Source organism: Jaculus jaculus, chromosome 21 (genome assembly GCF_020740685.1).
Source record: "Jaculus jaculus isolate mJacJac1 chromosome 21, mJacJac1.mat.Y.cur, whole genome shotgun sequence".
Taxonomy (NCBI): domain Eukaryota; kingdom Metazoa; phylum Chordata; class Mammalia; order Rodentia; family Dipodidae; genus Jaculus; species Jaculus jaculus.
Genome location: NC_059122.1, coordinates 746,406 through 767,203, shown reverse-complemented (window position 1 = coordinate 767,203; position 20,798 = coordinate 746,406). Strand labels below are relative to the sequence as shown.

At 48.0% G+C, this 20,798-nt stretch overlaps 1 protein-coding gene across 1 annotated transcript in view; it reads right to left on the bottom strand.

Annotated features, from left to right (window-relative positions):
• Adcy2 (adenylate cyclase 2) overlaps nucleotides 1-2,850 on the bottom strand; it is a 494,315-nt gene extending 491,465 nt beyond the window's left edge. The window contains exon 1 of the mRNA XM_045139193.1: nucleotides 2,641-2,850. Coding sequence (XP_044995128.1) covers nucleotides 2,641-2,850 — 210 coding nt within the window. The remainder of the gene's footprint in view (nucleotides 1-2,640) is intronic.
• Nucleotides 2,851-20,798: the final 17,948 nt, after the last annotated feature.

The following is a 20,798-nucleotide window of genomic DNA, read 5'->3' as shown; positions in this document are numbered from 1 at the left end:
TACTGTAACAATCTTTGACTATTTGGATAGAGAACTTTTGTTTTAGGAAGTGGAGATGCCAGACACAATACTACTAAAAACAAGATAGAAATAAGTGCAGAGGCCTAGAGTCATGCCATCCCAATCCCTCTCACAACGTAGATTTGAAGGGACAGTGCCCATGTCTCCCAAGTGTTTTATCCTTCCCAAAGTCTGAGTGCAACAGACCCGACTGGACAGCTGCCTTTGCAGCAGACCTAGCGATCGCCCCTGGAATAAAACTGCTCAGTTCATCACCGCCGAGCGTTTACATCATAGGTGACACCGTGGCCAGTTAGGCCCAAGAACGGCAACCACTTAATCTCATCTGTAGAACCTATCTCCCGCAGTCCGAGAAATCCCCAGTTTGTGGGTAAAAATGATTCAGGTGAGTGTGTAAAAGGTGTGGAATGATAGATGGATCAATGAACAGTGAAGTTACCTGTGTAAGCTTCTGAAAGGGTTAGCTCCAGCATCTGAACACGGACGCCAAGGACAAAGACAAGTCAAAGAAGCTTTAAGCACAAGGTCCAGAAATTTCTCACTGACCCATTCAAGACTATCTAAAACAATGACTTTCAAGAAATTATGAACCGACTAGTGCGTTCGTGACCCCTCAGCGGCTACTGACACCCACAAAAGAGCAGCGCAGGTCAGAGCCCAGCAATCTTTCTGCCTTGAAGGATGAAGGAGGGTTAAAGGCAGGAGAGAAGGAAACACGGGAAGGACTACCTTGAATGGGGAGGCCCCTGGGGCGTTGTGGGGGGACAAAGGCAGACAATGGCAGGGACACAATCACATCGCTGTACGGTCATACATTCAAGTTCCCAAAAGAAAAAGAAATTGGTGTTCTAAAACGGAAAACACAGGAGCCAGCCCAGGGAACACGGACCTCACACTTGTCTACATTAATGGTACTATAAATAGCTCGTCACCTGTTACTTTCCATTTAGAAAGGAACAAGCCAAACGGATTTGAATTACAGGTTCAAAAGACTTACAAACAGAAATATTCTGGCAAAACAGATTTCCAAAGGAGAGCTCTGACGTGCTTTTATTCCCTGAAAGTACAGGAATGAAAAGGAAATGTCTATAGAGAATGGCTGCCAATGAAACTGGGCAAAAATCTGTACCCAAGTCCCTTTTGGTGCCGTAGGTGGTAAAGAGACATAAATGTGCCATTCGGGGGCTCACGTGGCAAGGGCGCGGGCTGGCCTGGTCTCCCACCCGCCCGGGCCGCAGGGACCACCAAGCCTGCTGACCTGCCAGCCCAGGCCCCCCGGGTGGGACGTGGCAGCCGCCTCGGAACGCCATCAGATGAGGGCAGCGCCCACGGAGCGCCGCGCGGGGAAGGAAGCAGACATTTTCAAGAGGGAAGCGCAAGGCGGCGGGCAGCGGGACGTGGGCAGCCTGGAAGACAGGCGGACGTCCAAGAAAACGCTCAGGTGCCCGCGCTCCGGGTGGAGTGTGGCGAAATCGGCTTCCTTGGGACCTGGAGGCACATGAAGTGTGCTTCCACACACTCAGCTCAATTTGTGTGTGTATATACATATAAAGTGTGTATATATAAATATATATATACATATAATAAGTATATATATTTGTGTATAAATATATATATGTGGAAATACATTTCATCTATATATATGACTATATACGTGTATGTATATGTGTATATATATATATGTGTGTGTGTATATATACATATACATGTGTGTATATATATTTATTTATGTGCATATATATATATGCACATAAATAAATACACACACACGTATGCAATCAGTCGGTGGAGGTATTCCCAAATCAACCACAGACCAAAACCTTCACCCCGGATGGCCAAGGCCCCGCGCACACTCCACACATGCAAACCACGGGCAGCGGAAAAGTTTGCACCACTCTCGGGATGGAGCAGAGCGGGGAAGTTACTGCTATCTACAGATCTTCCCTCTTGGCTCAAGGATTTCTACCTAAAAAACACTATGAAGCGGGGAGAAACTGACATCAGCGGTCGGGCAGCCGTCACGCTCCGGGTGATGCAACCGCACTTCGGTCGCCTCCGGGAGCGCGGGAGCCCCGGTGCAAGCCCTCCCCGGGGGAGAGCCGGGGACCGCGCGCGCGTCGGCTCCGCGGGGCTCAGCCTCCGAGGAGCGGCCCGCGCCCGTCCCTCAGCCCAGGTTTAGGCGCAGCAGAGCACCCGGGAGCCTCCCCCGTTCCTGTGCGCCGGGCCCATCCCGCTCTCCTGGGCGCCGCCGGAGCTCTGCGGGCAGCCGCGCCTGGCCGGGCCCGGGAGGCGGCGGGCCTGAGCGCGGCGCGGCGCGGCGCGCAGGGCGGGCGCGGAGCTGGGCGCGCGGCGGCTGCGGGCAGCGGGCAACGGCGCCCGCCGGCGACGGCCGTCCGCCCGGAGCACGCCCCGCCAACTTTATGCTCGGCCAAGCCCTCCCGCGGAAACTTTCCCCGGGGTCCGTCCGCAGCCCGCGCCCCGCCGAGGCCGGCCGCGCGCGGGCAGGGGAGCCGGGCCCGGGGGCCGGGGGCCGGGGGCCCGGGGCGGGCGCGCGGGGCGCGGGGCGCCGGAGGGGTTCCCGGGGTCTCCGCGCCCGCCGCGCCCCGAGAGGCCACTCACCAGCCCGAGCGCGAAGAAGACGGCGAGCAGGGCGAGGCAGGCGCCCATGACGATGAGCAGCAGGAAGACGATGAGCGGGTGCTGCTGGCTCATGCGGTAGTACGACTCGTACAGCCAGTCCCGGGACCGCGGCGGCCCCTCGCCGCCCGCCGCTGCCGCCTCGGCGCGGTCCCGCAGGTAGCGGCGCCGCCGCATCGCCTCGCGCCACATCGGGGCGGCCGGCCGGCGTCTCCCGCCCCGCACGCCCCGCCGGGCCGGGCCGCTGCCTGCCGGCGCCCGGGGCTGCGCGCAGGGGCCTCGGGCGCGGGCGGAGCGCGGAGCCCCGGCCGGGCGCGCGGGCGCGGGCGGGGGCCTCGGGCAGCTCCGGGCGCCGGCGCGCGCGAGGAAGGAGCGAGGCCGGGAGCGGTGCCACCCGGGGCCTCGGCCCGCCTCTGCCACCCGCGCGGGGCGGCGCCGGCCCTCACCCACCGCCGCCGCCCCCGCCCCACCCCACCCACCCCGACGGCCGGCCGCGCTCTGCGCAGTCGGCGGGGGGAGCCGGCGAGCCGGGGAGGGCGCGCGAGCCGCGAGCGCCGCAGAGCCCCGGGCCGAAGCCGCGCCCGCCACCCGCCACCCGCGGCGCCCGCCCGCGCGCGCGGGGTCGTCCCCGGCCGCCGCCCTCCCCCGAGCGCGTCACCTTCGGCCTCCCACCGGGCTGCAGAAAGACGCTGGCGACCCCGCGTCTCCAGCTCCCGCCGCGGGGAGGGGCGCCGCTCGGCTGCTTCCGCAGCCCCGGGACGGGGCATCCCAAAGCCCGGCACGGTCTGCGAGGGGAGCGGGCAGGACGCCGCCAGCCCCCTTCCTCAGCCCCCCTGCCCCCCACGCTCAGAAGGCAACGGGGGAGGGGGCGCCCTTCTCGCTTTTTCCGGGACATTTGGAGCGATTAAGGAGAGAGGCGAGTGTGCAGGACCCCCCCCCCTCTCTCTCTCACTCTCTCTCACACACACACACACACACACACACACTCAACCCCGCCCTCTTCACTGGTCCTCAGGATAGGGTGCGCCTCTCACCGACACTTTGAACAACTGTGCACTTTGCAAGTGCCCCATGGGCCCCTTCTTTCTCGTGGGATGGCACCTAGAGTGGCCTGCTTGGCCTTGGGGTCCAATCAGTTCCGGTCACCTGCCACCTTAGCAGACTGGGCTCCAAAGGCGTGAGAGGCCTGGCTGGAGTCACGTGGGGGCATCCCTCTTTGGGGAAAATACCTGGCAGTCCAAGCCACTGACTGCGGCCTTGCCAGCCACAGGGGTCTAATGGCTGACCTCCAAATGGGTCAGGCAGCCCTTTGCGCCTACTCTGCTGCTTCTGGTCCAAAGATTCTCAAATCTCACCTTGTCCCGAAAGCCTTGTCTATGGGATCCAAGATACAGTGCCTCCCACATCCCCGTGCGCGCGCGCGCGCACACACACACACACACACACACATCAAGAAGCATCATCCCTGGCACCTTTCCTATGTCTCTTTCAGTAGATGGTCACCCCAGCACTAAGTCACCTGGGACCTCTGAATCTTCCCCAGCTTCTCCCCTGAGCCCCGGAGCCACAAAGGCGCAGGCGAAGGTTGCTGTGTGACTCGTTGTGATGGCCATAGGCCAAGCATGGAGACCCAGGACAGGACTTCCAGGGACTTCATGTTTAATAGCAATCCGTGCCAGCGGGGTCCAAAGTGTACGGATATAGCTGTGCCAACCTGTGAGAGTGCAGGGTGTAGGAAGAGAGTACCCTCACGACCCAGGCCACGGTCCCGGGAGGGACTTCCTGCCTCCAGCCTCCATGCCCTGGGCTCTTGCCAGGGATTTGGAGAGCAGTGGGAGGAGGTCATGGATGGAAAGGGTTCTCCTGCATCTCCGGGGGTCCCAAGGGCCATCTGTCCCTGTCAGCACACAGCCCCAGCACTGCAACGAAACCGCTCTGTCTTGTCTCCAGAACCCACCCTGCCCTGCCTGTGCCCAAGAGACCAAAGCTCACCTTTCACCATGACTCAAGTGGCCCAACCTCAGCCTCTCTGCAGAGGCAAACCTCCTTGCTTTCCTTTGCACAAAAAAAAGTAAATACTTGGTCACAGGTTTTAGGTTTTCTGACGTTTGAAAGCAAGCTTTCATAACAAACACGACTATTTGCTGGAATTCCTTAGTACCCAGGCCTGGTCCCCTCGCAGGAAACAGCGTGGAGCGCAGCGGCGGCTTTCTTTGTGAGCTGAGGCCCGCGTGGCTCCGCGTCCTTCCCCTGCTAGCACCGCACAGCTATGCATCTTTCCTCCAACCCTCGCTTCCTCACTGCTTGTATTAATAAGCATCTGCCTTCACCCACACAAAAAAGAAGGAAAAAATATCTGTAATTTAGATGTCCTGGGAAAAGAGCAGCTAGACTCATGAGGGAACCATGAATACTTAGTTTGCCCTTTGTTCTCATGGGGAAGGGAAATATTTCTAATATCCATTGTGCATGCCATAGATATTATATATGCATATTTATATGTATATGGAATTATAAGTCATGTAGGAGCTTTTGTTAAAATAGAAATGTAAAATATACTTGGGAAAATTGCATGGACATGGTGAATTGTACACGCTCATTTCTTCGGCTAATTCAACAAATATTTATGCTGTACCTACCATGTGCCAAATGCCAGTGGGTGAAGGGGAGGTGCACATAAGCCCAGGGACTCCTAGAAGAATTTCCAGTGTCTTAAAAGACAGGACTATACAAAGCAAATCAGGAATAAAACACAGCACTCCTCCACCTCTTCTGCTCCTACAATTCAAGTTGGCTTGTCAGAGACGAAGGTCTTAGACAGAGGAATACAGTGGGAAAATCAAGGCCACGTCAGCCTTCTCTGGACTCCCATTGATTGTTTTTGTTTGTTTGGGGTGCTTATTTTTTTTTACAGGGGATCCCCATCAATGTTTCATGTATAATAGAAAACAGTAAATTATTATAACGATGGCTTTTCAAATATCCACAGAACCAAGTGTACCTTTTTGAGGAGTTCACAAAAGTGTCTATTTTGAAAGAAGGGAGAGGGAGAAGCAATGACCTCTAAGCAGTGTGAGCTGAGATGAAAAGTAACCCTTAGTACAAAGCCAGGAGTACGAAATACGGACTCATGACCTTAGAGGGACCCCGTGGAGTCCTCTGGCTGGTTTCTATGCCTTTGGGTATCAGGACTGCTGTAAGCAGTAAGGCACAGGAAGCAAGGGACTTTTCCCAATCATTTATCTTATATCAATCTACTTGTGATCAAAATGCACAAAGAAACCAACTGTGGGAGAAGCTCAAACTGGGCCTGGGGGAGAAAAAGTAAATAAATAATAAATAATACAATGACGACAGGCTCTTCCCCTGCAACACCAGAGGGCAGCCTTCTATCTTACACTGCAGCCAGCAGCAGGCGGTCTGGGTGTGTGTGACTTCACCGTCCAATTCGCACTGGTTTTCAAGAGGAGCCCTGCACGTCCATTTTGCAGCCGGTCCCGCCAAAGCAGAAAGTCGGCCCTCTTAGCGAGGTGCGCTCACCCACATTCCTACCTCTCCCCCTGCAAGCAGGGCTCATGGGTTACCTGGCTAAGGACAAGGTGTCCTCACCCCAGAGCTCCATTCCACCCCTATCTCCTCATCAGGCCTCTCACATATGATGAGCCATCTCATTGATTAAAAAGCAAGTTATTACACTGCGGGACAAGTTCACACATCGATGAGTTTTGCTTTAAAAATAACTCATCTTTGAGTTCCTACTGCAAATCCAGTTAGATTAGCTCGGTCAATAAGGGCGCTGTCATGTTCTTCCAGTGTCCACAGTGACCTGATTGATTAAATAGAGGGCAGGCCAACAAGCTTTGCCAAGCGCAGAAGTGCCGGCGCCAACCAACCAGGGCATACCAGACAGCTGAATAAAGAGTATTTCCCGGGGTGTTCATTTTCCTCTCTGGCAAATACATTACTAAAATGTATATAATAAAGTATGAACAGTAGGTCAGCAGATTCGTTATCAGTGTGAAATATGTTTTGTGTGTGCAGATAACATTTATAATTTTACTGAAATGACATCTAAGAATAGACAGTCCACCCAACCAATGATAGCTTGTGGCTCTTAGAGGGCAAATCTCCTCTTTCAGTTCATTTCAGAATTCTTGCCATTCTGCAAGACACCAAAAGAAAAAAAGTGCCTGCTGAGTGTAGCTCTGATCGTGCCCATTTCCTTCCTCTATCTAATGCCAAATGATGTTTACAAGCTTTAAAAGACCCTACTTGGTCTGGCGTGGAGGCGCACGCCTTTAATCCCAGCACTCGGGAGGCAGAGGTAGGAGGATTGCCGTGAATTCGAGGCCACCCTGAGACTACATAGTGAATTCCAGGTGAGGCTGAGCTAGAGTGAAACACTACCTAAAAAAAAAAAAAAACTATTAGTTGCATGGCTTTATGTGAAAAATCAATGTATTTTGAAGTCAGTTTGAGAATTTGACTGAGTGAACTTTCTGGGATTGTTACAAAAGCAATGCCAGAAAGAAGGTTTTCTCCTGGCTCACAGCTTAAGGGAACAGTTTATTGTCGTAGCATGGAACGACTGGCAGAGACAGAGGCTCTGGCTGTGGAAGCAGGACTGTGAGGTGACTGGTCACACTGCATCCACAGTTAGCCAAAAGACATGGACACCGGTACTCAGTTCTCTTTCTCCTTTTCGCCTTTTGATCCAGCCCGTACCTGCAGCTCACGGGTTGGTGTTGCACGGTGTTGAATGAGAATTCAGGATGGGCCTTCTCTCTTCACTTCAACCTGCAAGGACACAGCCTCGTAGACATGCCAAGAAATACAACTCCCAGGCAATTGTACATCCAGTCAGACGGTGAGGAGAATCACTGCAATATGTGAAAAGATGAACCAGGCTTTTCAGAACAGACCTTTTACAAGAGGTCACCGACATGGAAAAGTTGTCCCAAGAACTGGCTGGCTTGTAGGATTTCCTTCGTGAGGACTCAGAGGAGAAAAGGATGGGTAACGGCTCATCCACTTGTTAGTTCTTTGTACAACCCTAGAGGAGAGGTGACCATCACAGTCCTTGCTCAGGGGAAAGGCAGTGGCATGCCAGGCAGAAGTGTCATATACAGTGGGATGGAAGAGGGATTTCCTTCCCTTCCTTCCTTCCTCCCTCCCTCCCTCCCTCCCTCCCTTCCTTCCTTCCTTCCTTCCTTTCTTTGAAAAAGAGAGAAATGGGTAAGGGGAAGAGAGAAAGAGAAAGAATGGGAGCTCCAGGGCCTCTAGCCAAGGCAAACAAACTCCAGATGCATGCGCCCCCTTGTGCACCTGACTTACCTGGGTTCTGGGGACTCGAACCTGGGTCCTTTGGCTTTGTAGGCAAGTGTCTTAGCCACTAAGCAATTTCTCCAGCCCAAGAGGAGCTTCTTTAAACAATTAAAATGGCAATTCACACACATTGGAGTTTCTTTTTCACTTCTTATAAGTGCGCAAGACACTGCTCATTGCTGCAGCAAAGTGCCTGATATTGACCCTTAGAGGAGAAAGGATGTGTGTGTGTGTGTGTGTGTGTGTGTGTGTGTGTGTGTGTATATATATATATATATTTTTTTTTTTTTCCTGGCTCGTGGATTAAAAGGTTTCAGTCCGCAGTCCCTTGGCTCTGAGCCTCTGGGTCCACGCAGTCCTGCAGCAGGGATGACAGTATGCAGCGGCGCACAGTAAAACAACTTCCTTCACGGCACACAATGAGGGAAGTTGTGACTGATTCTCATGGCTCAGTGACCTCTCAATATCACCTCCAGCTCAGATATGAGCCTTTTTGTAGGACCCCTTCATGGCCAAACCATAACAGTGAGCGTCCCTTAAAGTCTTTAATTAAGAAATAGCCATTTGGAAGCCCTGGCGCGCCCATTCTCTCTCTCTCTCCCTGTATCTGTCTTTCTCTCTATGTCTGTTGCTCTCAAATAAATAAATAGCCAGGGCTGGGGAGATGGCTTAGTGGTTAAGGCACATGACTGCAAAGCCTAAGGACCCAGGTTTGATTCTCCAGGTCCCTCACAAGCCAGATGCATATGATGGCACATGCATCTGGAGTACATTTGAAGTGACTAGAAGCCCTGGCATGCCTGTTCTTACTCATTCTCTCTCTCTCTGTCTCTAATAAATAAATAAAAATAAATCTTTTTTTAAAAAAAGAAATAACCTAAGTATAGTTTAAAGTTGAAATACGTGTTTGGAGGAATAAGAAATGTCCTTTATGAACCATAGTGCTATAATATCATTCAAGAACGTTCCTGCCCAATGCCATGTCCCTCATTCAACTCAGACGACCTTGCTTATGATTTTAAGCCACCTCACTGTTTAATTCATGATTTTACCATTTGGAGATGGACTTAGTATTCTCCTACCCTGTGTGGAAATTGCTGTCAATATCCAAATAATAACCTGTAAAGTACTAGATTTTGCTTTATCTCTGATGTCAACTGTCAAGTCTTAAAGAAATCATGTAACAATCTATGAGCATTAATCTTAGTTAACTTATCTTTGAAGTAATAAAAATGATCAATTGATTCTAAAGCTCTTTTAAACAAGTTTATAGTACTCTGCTAGGTAAAAGGAGAGATTTAAGCAGCCATTTTAGATTAAGGGGAAAAAAATCTTCTGTGTTGCCGGGCGTGGTAGTGCACGCCTTTAATCCCAGCGCTTGGGAGGCAGAGGTGGGAAGATTGCCATGAGTTCGAGGCCACCCTGAGACTCCATAGTGAATTCCACATCAGCCTGGGCTAGAGTGAGACCCTACCTCGAAAAACCAAAAACAAAAATCTTCTGTGCCTAATTAAAACACGAAAGGTGTTATACATTTAAATATTCTAAATGTTTGTTAATGTTTTCAAGTGCTTGTTAACAAATACTATTTCTTTCAGCATTAAGCAAGCAAGAACAGCAGTGTGCCAAGTCAGTTTTGTAGATGTACACAAACCCTATTCACCTTATCTGTCTTCTCTCACTAGAAGGTATGCTCAGTGGGTCAGGTTTCCTTTTCCTTGTTTATGGTTATGGCCCTGTGGCCTGAGATGTGTAAGACAGTGTTTGCTGAGACAGTGTTTGGTAGATGGAAGAATACAGATAAAAGGTAGATAAAAGACAGAAGAAGGAAGGTTGATAAAAGGTAGGTAAAAGCCAGCACTGTGGACTGATGACAACGGTAGACTACTCCAGCCAGAATCTGACTTGACCACCCTGTGCCCAGTCTTTGGGTTGAAAGACAGCCCTATGGTTAAAGGTGCTTGCTTGAGTTCAGGCTTCCGTAGTGCCCACATAAAGCTGGATGTAAAATGGCACACGTGTCTATAACCTCAGTGAGCCCATGGAAATGGGAGACAGAGCCAGGACACACAGGCAGCAGTGACAAGAGAGACCCTATCTCAAAAGAAGGTATGAGGACACTGTGTGGTTGTCCTCTGATCACCACATTCAGACCATGACACTTTGAGTGCTGTATTATATAGACAGACAGACAGACAGACACACACACACACACACACACACACACACACACACACACACAGTAGAAAAAACTTACAAAATAACTGTTTCCAGCCCTATAGAAGCTACATTGATATATTTACTTCTATATGAAAGTGAGGATCCTCCACTTTATCTTTTAAAACCTTGCCAGGCTTTCAAATCCTAAAGTGGCAAGATTTTCATGAAAAATTGAAGACCTATTGCTATGAATTCCTCCTGACCAGTGGAGCAGATAGTAACAGCCTCTTTGAGGTTAGATCCTGAAGAAATCATCTAAAAATAAATGGGTCCAGGAAAAGAGATTATCCGGAGATAGCACCATTCGAGTTGGTTTTATCAAGAGAAAATGGCATTCAGTTCTGAGTTCCCAGTGACAAGTCATGGACAAATGAGCTCGGGAGCCACCAATGAGGACTCACAGGATTTGTGAAGTGTCTGGGGAGAGCCTCTCCTCTCAAGCTGAACTACACAGACTTGACAGCAAGGAGGCCAGGAGCAAGTCAAACTCCCGGCACCCATGTGTCCACTGGTAGCCAAGTGTGAGCACCAGAGTCTGGGGGCGTCCGATGAAAACCGCAGCATGGAATCAGCTTGCCAGCTTTGCTTGCCTGTCCCTGTGGCATTTTCGGCAAGAAAAAATTATTTCTCAATTTCATTTCCAGTGACATGGACGATGTGCAGATGAGAGGCGTTTATAGATTTCCTATTATAAATTCAGAAAACTTTGCTGTTATATGTAAGACTTTAAAAGAAATTCCCAAGTACATTTAAAAATTTTTTGTTTGTTTTTATTTAGTTATTTGAGAGCAACATACAGAGAAGGAGGCAGAAAGAGAGAGAGAGAATGGGTGTGCCAGGGCCTCCAGCCACTGCAAACAAGTGCGCCCCATTGTGCATCTGGCTAAGGTGGGTCCTGGGGAATTGAGCCTCGAACCGGGGTCCTTAGGCTTCACAGGCAAGCGCTTAACTGCTAAGCCATCTCTCCAACCCTCCCAAGGACATTTTCAGTGTAAGGACTAGCATATTGAATGTCACTGCATAGGACACCTCCGAATAACTTTATATCTACATAAATGGCAATTTCTTTCCAAATGAAACCTGGCCACAATTGTTGGGTTTCTCCCAAATGATACCCCTGACATGGAGTGCTGGCATCTGCTACATCTCGCCCTCACTCCAGCACCCCTCAGCTGGACTCCAGCTTGCAACCAGACTCGCCCTCACACCAGCACCTCCAGACACTCATGATAACTGCCATCGCTGCCAAGCCTTCCTCAGGTGTTACCGACTCTCTTACCCCCCCCCTCCTCCTTGCCCTGCTCTCCAATGCCGTTACTCTCCTGCTCCAGGCCCTAGATGTGCTGAAGGTGAGTGGTGGCCTGAGGTCCTGGTCAACCCCACTTCTGCCCACATGCCCATTTCACGTACATTCACTCCTCCCCCGCCTGACCATCGTTTGTATCTGCGTCTCTCCTGGACTCCCTTGGCCACCTCTTCTGGGCACCCACAGCAAACTACAGGATGCTCCATTCTTTATCACAGCCCCAAAACAGCAAGGCCCAATCAGCATGCAATATTTTGGGTGCTGAGGAGCTCGTGCAGCTGGCATTTCTGAAGGACAGCCTTTTAGTAATGTAATGGATATGTCACATCAAAGCACTGGGCGGGGGACCTGCGGAGATGGCTCAGGGCCCTGCCTGAAGGAGGACCTGCGATGAGACCACCCATGCCCCATTTCCCAGCACCCAAGTACCCAGCTGGGCATGGCCACGCATGCCTGAAACTCAGTCCTGCTGGGGGCAGAGACTAGAGAATGTCTGAGCCTAACTGGCTGACAATGACAGTTCCCAGCTGAGTGAGAGGTTCTCTCTCAGGGAAAAAGGAGGATGAGTGACTGAGGAAGGACACCAGACGTCCTCTGATCTCTGCGCATCTGTACGAGGGTGGACGAGGAAGCATGGACAGTTGTGCTTATGCCACACAGCACATCACACACCACAACACACATACTCCAAATGCATGCACATGCCAAAACAGTAACTGGGTTTATTTTGTTACTCAGTAGAATAATACCACAGCATTTTTTTAAATCAATCTGGACAAGGGTCTCTCTAAACATTAGCTATTTCAAACACAATGTTTGCAAACAAATCTGTGGTTTCTAAATTTTCATAGAAAGCTCATTAAATTTGGAGACCATTGTCCCAATAGTAAATGATATTCCGTGTGCAGAATCAGCCAAGCCTTCCTGTACAGGCAGGACCTGCTGTATCCCACACACAGGCCATCTGGGGTGCACCCCTCAGCTCACACTTGAGTATCCAGGGCAACAGTCAGGAAGGTTGCTGGGTTCCTCTGACCAACTGCCTTCGATTAAATAACCTCCAAATGGGCAAATACAGTGAATGTGCCAAGTCTATCTAGACAGGCTTTATTTACATTGTTAGTGGGAAACGTTGAAGATGTTTTCATGCTCAGCAGGCTAAAGGAATAAAAAGGCAATCTTAAACCTAGACGCTCATTACTGCATTACAGTCTAATAACTACCACATGAAGAAAGGCCCTTCTCCCCTGCCGAGGCAGGGCTGTTCTTTACTTCTGAATGCATTCTTCCCAGGAGCCAGCAAACGGAGTGCTTATCTTTTTGAAAAAAGGAAGAAAGGGGGAAAAAAATTAAAAACACTACCATTAAACTATCCAGAAAAAAAAAAATACATAAGATTGGCATCAGGGTTTGAAATAGCACAATGCTGGTTCCGTCTGCTTTATGACAGGGTTCATCAGTGGGCCGATATCTGCTCCTAAGGCTCACTGTGAGCAGTGCTGCATCCTGGAGAGCCAACCATTGCTTGTCTTACATGGAGAGTCAATTATGGAGTTAAACTTAGCCTTGAACTGCAAATTATCACTACAATTATGTCTATTTTTGACAATATTTTACAAATCTGAGTTATATAGTTCCCTTTGCTACCCTGGTTCAGTGAATGCATAATAACTGCTGCAATAACTAAATATTAGACTACTTGACTTTCTAACAATAGTATTTTATAGAAAAAATTACAGAATTAATGAAGTGGGATATTAGGAATCAAAAATGTCCACTAATGCCGGGCGTGGTGGCGCACGCTTTTAATCCCAGCACTCAGGAGGCAGAGGTAGGAGGATCACCGTGAGTTCAAGGCCACCCTGAGACTACAGAGTTAATTCCAGGTCAGCCTGGACCAGAGTGAGACCCTACCTCAAAATAAAACAAAACAAAACAAACAAAAAAAAAATGTCCACTAGTATAAGTTTTTAAAAATCAGGTTATTCCAACAAGTCACGTATTACCCATTACATTTTTTCTTAAGGTTATAATCTTCCTGAATCTTTTTCTTTCCTGTGTCTAAATAATTCTGGGCCCAAACAAGATTCAGTTGTTTTTTTTTCTTTTCTTTTTTGAGGTCTGTCGGAATTCTGGTGAATCACTGCTACACAAAACTACAAAATGGAATTATAAAATGATTTCTGTACTTAGCTGGATAATGTGACATTTTCTTAGAGCCCAGGGTTCAAAAATTGGTTCAGGCTGGACATGGTGGCTCCTGCCTTTAGTCCCAGCACTTGGGAGGCAGAAGTAGAAGGATCACCATGAGTTTGAGGCCACCCTAAGACTACATAGTAAATTTCAGGTCAGCCTGAGTGAGAGTGAAAGCCTACCTCGAAAAAAAAAGAAAAATTGGCTCAGTACACTAAAAAGAAAATAATGCAAGGTTGTTTTAGACAGGCTGAAATGCACTTAGAGACTGTTTTTCATCAGAGATATTTCCTTAGCCCAAAGCAGGGGCCTGGTCCCACCCAGCAAGTTGACCGTAGATTGTTGGGTAAATAAACCCTGGTGATGTTTAACCTTTTCTGTTAAGTGTTTAAAGTTAGATTGCTTGTAATTGCATATCTTCTTTTGATCCTTGGTCCAGGATCATAAATCTCAAACTAGCACACTTTGTAATAAAGACCTTTAGGAAGAGGGCTCAAACCACATAGTATCCTCAGTCATAATCTTATCTGATGTGTCAGAATTCATAATGAACCCTCTACAAACACCATGGGCTTCTTGTTTCTGCTGCCCACCTGACAGTTTCTCTGATTCTTTCCTAACTGGTCATAGGATAAGTCCCACTACTAACAGTCAGCTCCCAAGAAGGGTGAGATTAATGCTCAAAGTCTTCTGACTGGTCTATTTGAGATAGAGCCCAAACAGAAGGATATTTCCAACCATCCTGGAAATAAGTGGGATAGTTAATTAATAGTTACTGAGTGACAGGGACTAAAGATAATTTAAATATAGCTAATTGTAAAGTGATTAATGAGCACACATAAAACCTAAACCCCTAAACTTGGGGCAAGAAAGATGGCTTAGCAGTTAAGGCACTAGCCTGCAATGGAAAGGACCCAGGTTTGATTCCCCGGGACCCACATATGCCAGATGCACAAGGGGGCACATGCATCTGGAGTTCGTTTGCAGTGGCTGGAGGCCCTGGCACACCATATTCTCCCCCCACCCCTCTCTCTCTCTGTGTGTCTAAGATAATTAAATAAAAATAAAAACCTGCTGGGCATGGTGGCGCACGCCTTTAATCCCAACACTTGGGAGGCAGAAGTAGGAGGATCGCGGAGAGTTCGAGGCCACCCTGAGACTACATAGTTAATTCCAGGTCAGCCTGGACCAGAATGAGACCCTACCTCAAAAAATCAAAAATAAATAAATAAATAAATAAATAAATAAATAAATAAATAAAAACCTAAATTTGGGTTTTAGAACACATGCTTAGCTTGGGCACCTAAAAGTCAAAAATGACTACTTGAAGCTAGGCATGGTGGCGCACACCTTTAATCCTAGCACTTGGGAGGCAGAGGTAGGAGGACCACCGTGAGTTCAAGCCTATCCTGAGACTACATAATGAATTCCAGGTCAGCCTGGGGTAGAGTGAGACCCTACCTTGAAAAACAAAACAAACAAACAAAACGACTCCTTACATCTAAGTCATAGCCAGAAGCATGACTAAGTGTTGCGGAGGCGAAGCTTACTGATTAGATCCTTTTAAAAATTCTACCCCTCCAGTACTGTAATATCTCTATCACACCTTCCAAGGCTCAGGGTCCATTGCGGCAGAAAGAATGTAAATGCAGGGTAGGACTCCTTACAACGTGCTCCCCCCAGGACACAAAATGGCCTGGATATCCATGACCTCACAGTGCCTGACACTACCTACACAAGACCCTCATAATAGGAGGAAAAGATCATGACATCAAAATAAAAGAGAGACTGATTGAGAGGGGGAGGGGATGTGATGGAGAGTGGAGTTTCAAAGGGGAAAGTGGGGGGAGGGAGGGTATTACCATGGGATATTTTTTATAATCATGGAAGTTGTTAATAAAAATTTGAAAATAAATAAATAGATTTTAAAAAGGTTTCAAAATGGCCAAAAAAAAAAAAAAAAAAATTCTACCCCTGGAAAGGATGCTTCACAATCCTACACTGACTCCAAGGCCATTCGGATACGCAGAGAAGCTGGTTCCCCATGGCTCTGTGGGTGCCCTGAGTTCTGCATGAAGCCCCGTTCCTGCTGGGCTCTATTAAGTAGCCCCCTCATAACTGGCCAGAGCTCCGGATGACAAGTAGGAGAGCCACATTCAGGACCTGCTCACACGTCCCAAACGTCACCAACGTGGCATCTAGGAGTACAGCAAGAAGGCAGGCTTCGGGCTCCCAGGCTCCCGGGATCCCCGCGATCAGGACCGCCCCCTGGGTGCACCTGTCCTGGCCATTCTGTCAGCTGGCGGAGGGTGTCACTTGAGGCCACCCTCGTCCGCGGACAGCAGCATTGCAAGCGGACAGGACTCCGGCCAAATCTGCAGGGCTCCTTTCCTGGGTGACTGGAGCTATGGTAGACGCAGGCAAAGTGGCCAGCTGTCTGCACAGCCTTCTGGATCTGAGTCATGCCAGGCAATGTGGTGAGCATGGGGACATATCCACTTCCCCTCTAAATTAGTCTCTATTTTATTGTGATGTCACCCACTTTTCCTCCTATTATAGGGTCTTGTGTAGGTAGTGCCATGCTCTGTGCGGTCATGGATATCCAGGCCATTTTGTGTCTGGAGGAAAACACTGTAAGCAGTCCGACCCTTCCTTTGGCTCTTACATTCTTTCTGTCCACCTCTTCCACACATCACCTTGGTTCTCACAGATCCTAACTTTTTCTTGCTTCTTAAAATCCGCATTGGGGGCTGGAGAGATGGCTTAGTGGTTAAGGCATTTGCCTGTGAAGCCAAAGGACCCAGGTTCAATTCCCCAGGACCCACATAAGCCGGATGCACAAGGGCCACATGTGTCTGAAGTTCATTTGCAATGGCCATTCTTTCTCTTTATCTCTCTTCTATCTCTCTCTGCTTGCAAATAAATCAATGAAATTTATTTAAAGAAATTTAAATCCACTTTGGGGCTTTCTAGTCTCCTTTCTTCATATGCCTGTTTTCCTGTTCTTGGAATTAAATATAACCTTACATCTGAGCTCCTAGGTTCAGATTCTAGGATGCTAAAAGTGTTATGGCAATTAGGATTGTTTTCTGCTGCAAAGAAGTGGACCTCTGCCTATCTGGGATTTAATTGTCCAACAAGGATTCTGGAGGTACATGGCAGCTACATGTTGTCCTTAATTCCCAGGGACATCTTGCCCTTGTTATGCCATTCTTGTCATCGTAAATAGTGTTATCTGGGGCTGGAGAGATGGCTTAGTGGTTAAACGCCTGCCTGTGAAGACTGAGGACCCCAGTTCGAGGCTCAATTCTCCAGGACCCACGTTAGCCAGATGCACAAGGGGGCGCACATATCTGAAGTTCGTTTGCAGTGGCTGGAGGCCCTGGTGCGCCCATTCTCTCTCTCTCTATCTGCCTCTTTCTCTCTCTCTGTAACTCTCAAATAAGTAAAAATAAACAAACAAAAAGAAATTCTAAATAGTGTTATCTGTGAGGTACACTTTAACCACTAAAGTTATAGGTGTCATAGACCCACAGTGTAGGATTCTGAATAGAAATGGCATGGGCGCAAGCCTTCAGATGTCACAGACTTATCCTACATTTATAGAGACCTCGCCTGCCTTCAACTCAGTCCTAGAGGAGTAGCGAGGCCACCACAGCATGTGACACCCATGGGTTCTCCCCCCGCCCCCCGGAGCTCATTGGTCCAGAGCACGTGTGGAGCAGATGCCTGACCAAGCAGTTAATGCTAGTAGAAAGGGTCCATTGATTTGCCAGGCTGTGGTGACCATCCCAGAGATATGGAAAAACAATTGCCTTCCTAAAGAAGTCAAGGTCAGTGTCAGGAGGAAAACATAATGTTCTCTATTCTTAGCAATGCAAGTCCTCACCTCCAATAGCATCCCAGTGGCATTTGATTTAGAGAGAAAATAAAAATCTCTTCATTTGTTTTGGCTAAAATTAAAGAACCCTTCTGAACCATTCCCAAGCTTGTAGCTCCGTCCTTGCGCGGTTCATGGATGTACATACGGAGCTGGCGTGAACACTGAGTCACACATGAGCGCAGCTTATTTGAGACGCTTCACCTGCGCAAAATCAAAAGCAACAAATTGAACTGAGAGATGCATTTCGGTTCCACATAAGGCAGGATGTTCCTCATCCTGCAAGTTACTTAAAATGCAATAGATTATGTAGTGAATTAGTAACTTTAAAGGATGAAATTTATGATAAATAATTATAGATTGGGTGCACTGACTTTTAATTCTCTGATTCTAATATTTCAACACATCTGAGCCAACGTCTGATAAGGAAGGATGGTGCTTTTCATGTGAAATTTATGAATGTCAGACCATGAATTTGATGTGTCCTTAATTCTTCAAGCTTGAAGACAGTCGTCTGTCTTATGGCCCTGGTTGTCAGCAGATGTCTGGCTTTCAGCATGCACGTTAGCCTGTCAGCCTAGCTTGACATGTTGGCATTGAATCTGTCCATTCTACAAATCTAATGTATATGAACATGGGCACTTTCCAACCCCTAAAACCACCTTTAGAGAATATCAATCATCCATTTCCACCTCACAGTTTGGATCACATAATCAAGATACCAATAGGACTCAAGAAAATGAATATATATGATAATTGTGTACTTTATGTGATCATGACATTTTTTACTTTCTTTGACACATGAAAAACCTTTAGGGTACTTCATTCAATTAAAGCATATTCAATGATATATTAAGATGTTTAATAGTAAAGGTGGTTGTAGAATTTAGATTTTTTTTTTTTTGCTGGCAACTTTCCCTAGCCACTTGAAGCACTGCTTTCAGAAATCAATAATTGTATTTTCCAAGTATAAAGTAATTCATCAATGTCATTACTGACAAAACTCATTGTTACATGGAGATCAAATTATGAAAGCTAATTTAAGTAAGCTTTAAAAAGCACCATCATTATTATTTAATATTTTATTTGAGAGAGAAAAAGAGGCATGCCAGGGCCTCCAGCCACTGCAAACGAACTCCAGGCACACACACCACTATGTGCATCTGGCTTATGTGGGTACTGGAGAATCGAACCTGGGTCCTTAGGCTTCGCAGGCAAGCATGTTAACAGCCAAACCATCTATAGAGCCCTGCCAATATTATTGAATCAAATGATTTAAAATATTCTTCTACTTTAAATTTATGTTTTACCATCTACTTAGCATAGGTTGTTATATGTATTTGTACAGATATATTCGCATATTAAGAGTTCTGTGTGTATTTTCATTTATAATTCACAATTCATAAATAAATACGTGTGTGTACGTTTGAAATGTTTTGATGTGGTCCTCAGGCTGACCTGATACCTTTCGGCTTAAGCAGTCCTCCTGCCTTTCCATCTCTCTAACAGCTGAGAGCGTAGGTGCATGCCACCATCCTGTGCTGGAATTAACTTTTAAAATAGGAATTAAAGGCTGGAGAGATGGCTTAGTGGTTAAGGTGCTTGCCTGAGAAGGCTAAGGACCCAGGTTCGATTCTCCAGGTCCCACATTAGCCATAAGCACATCGTAGTGCATGCATCTGGAGTTCGTTTGCAGTGGCTGGAGGCCCTGGTGTGCCCATTCTCTCTCTCTCTTTTCCTCTGTATCTAATAAATAAATAAATAAAATGATAAAAAATTAAAATAGGAATCAAAATGTTGATTTCTATGAAAGAAGAGTGACAGTATGAAAAGAAAACAAGACAAAACGTTGAACAACCTCGTTCCTCTCAGAACATGCTGGACATGGACCGGTTCAGAAAGCAAGAACGGGGATGGGCCTGAGCGCTGTAAGGGTGGCACGGGTCCAGCCCCGCGCTCGCTGCGCTCCCAGAGACCGCGCACCGGGCTGCCAGCCGGGCAGAAGCAGGGGTCGGAGGTGTCAGGGGGCAGCGTGAGGTCACTGAGAAGGGGGCATCTCTCAGTGGGTGTTGGGCTGCACCGTGAGTCACACCTGTATGGAGGCAGGAGGAAGCCGCACCTGAAAAGGTAAAAGACGTGCTTCTCACGGGAGAAAGAGGTCTAGCATCTGGGTCTTGCCAAGTTAGAATAAGCAGATCAGGCCTGTCAAATTCCTAAAGGGGCCATTCCTGCAAGGCAAAGCGAATCTTGGGTCTAGAGGATCTCTCAGGAATAGGATAAAAGCTAAAACTCCTGAGCTCACAACGCAAAACGTCTGCGGAATGGGTGAATGGGAAGGTGGCCAGCCAGTAATGGAGCTGCCTTCTGAAATGAAAACCAACCCTTACACAGGAAGACAACACAGAAAGCAGTTTCTGGAATATACCACTTTCTAAATTCATCAGCTAGTCGAATTCAAAGAAATATGAAAATGTGACCCACAATAAGATAAAATCAGTTAAGAGGGCTGGGGAGATGGCTTAGCGGTTAAGAGCTTGCCTGGGAAGCCTAAAGACTCCGGTTCGAGGCTCGATTCCCCAGGACCCACGTTAGCCAGATGCACAAGGGGGCGCACGTGTCTGGAGTTTTTTTGCAGTGGCTGGAGGTCCTGGTATGCCCATTCTCTCTCCCCGCCCTCTCTGTCTGTCTCTCTGCCTTTTTCTCTCTGTCTGTCGCTGTCAAATAAATAAATGAATAAATAAAAATTAAATGCCTTAAAAAATCAGTTAAGAAAAAACAACTCTGTTATTACACATATATTTGATTTAAATAGCTACCACAGATGAACCCAATGACTTAAAGAAAAGGTAGTCACAATGACTAAGCAGGGGACTCTCAGTAAGAAATTGGAAACTTTGGGGGCTGGAGAGATGGCTTAGCGGTTAAGCGCTTGCCTGTGAAGCCTAAGGACCCCGGTTCGAGGCTCGGTTCCCCAGGACCCACGTTAGCCAGATGCACAAGGGGGCGCACGCGTCTGGAGTTCGTTTGCAGTGGCTGGAGGCCCTGGCGCGCCCATTCTCTCTCTCTCCCTCTAGCTGTCTTTCTCTCTGTGTCTGTCGCTCTCAAATAAATAAATTTAAAAAAAAAAAAAAAAAAAAAGAAATTGGAAACTTTGACCAAGAATCAAATATAAAAATCTAGAACAAAGCCAGGCGTGGTGGCACACCCCTTTAATCC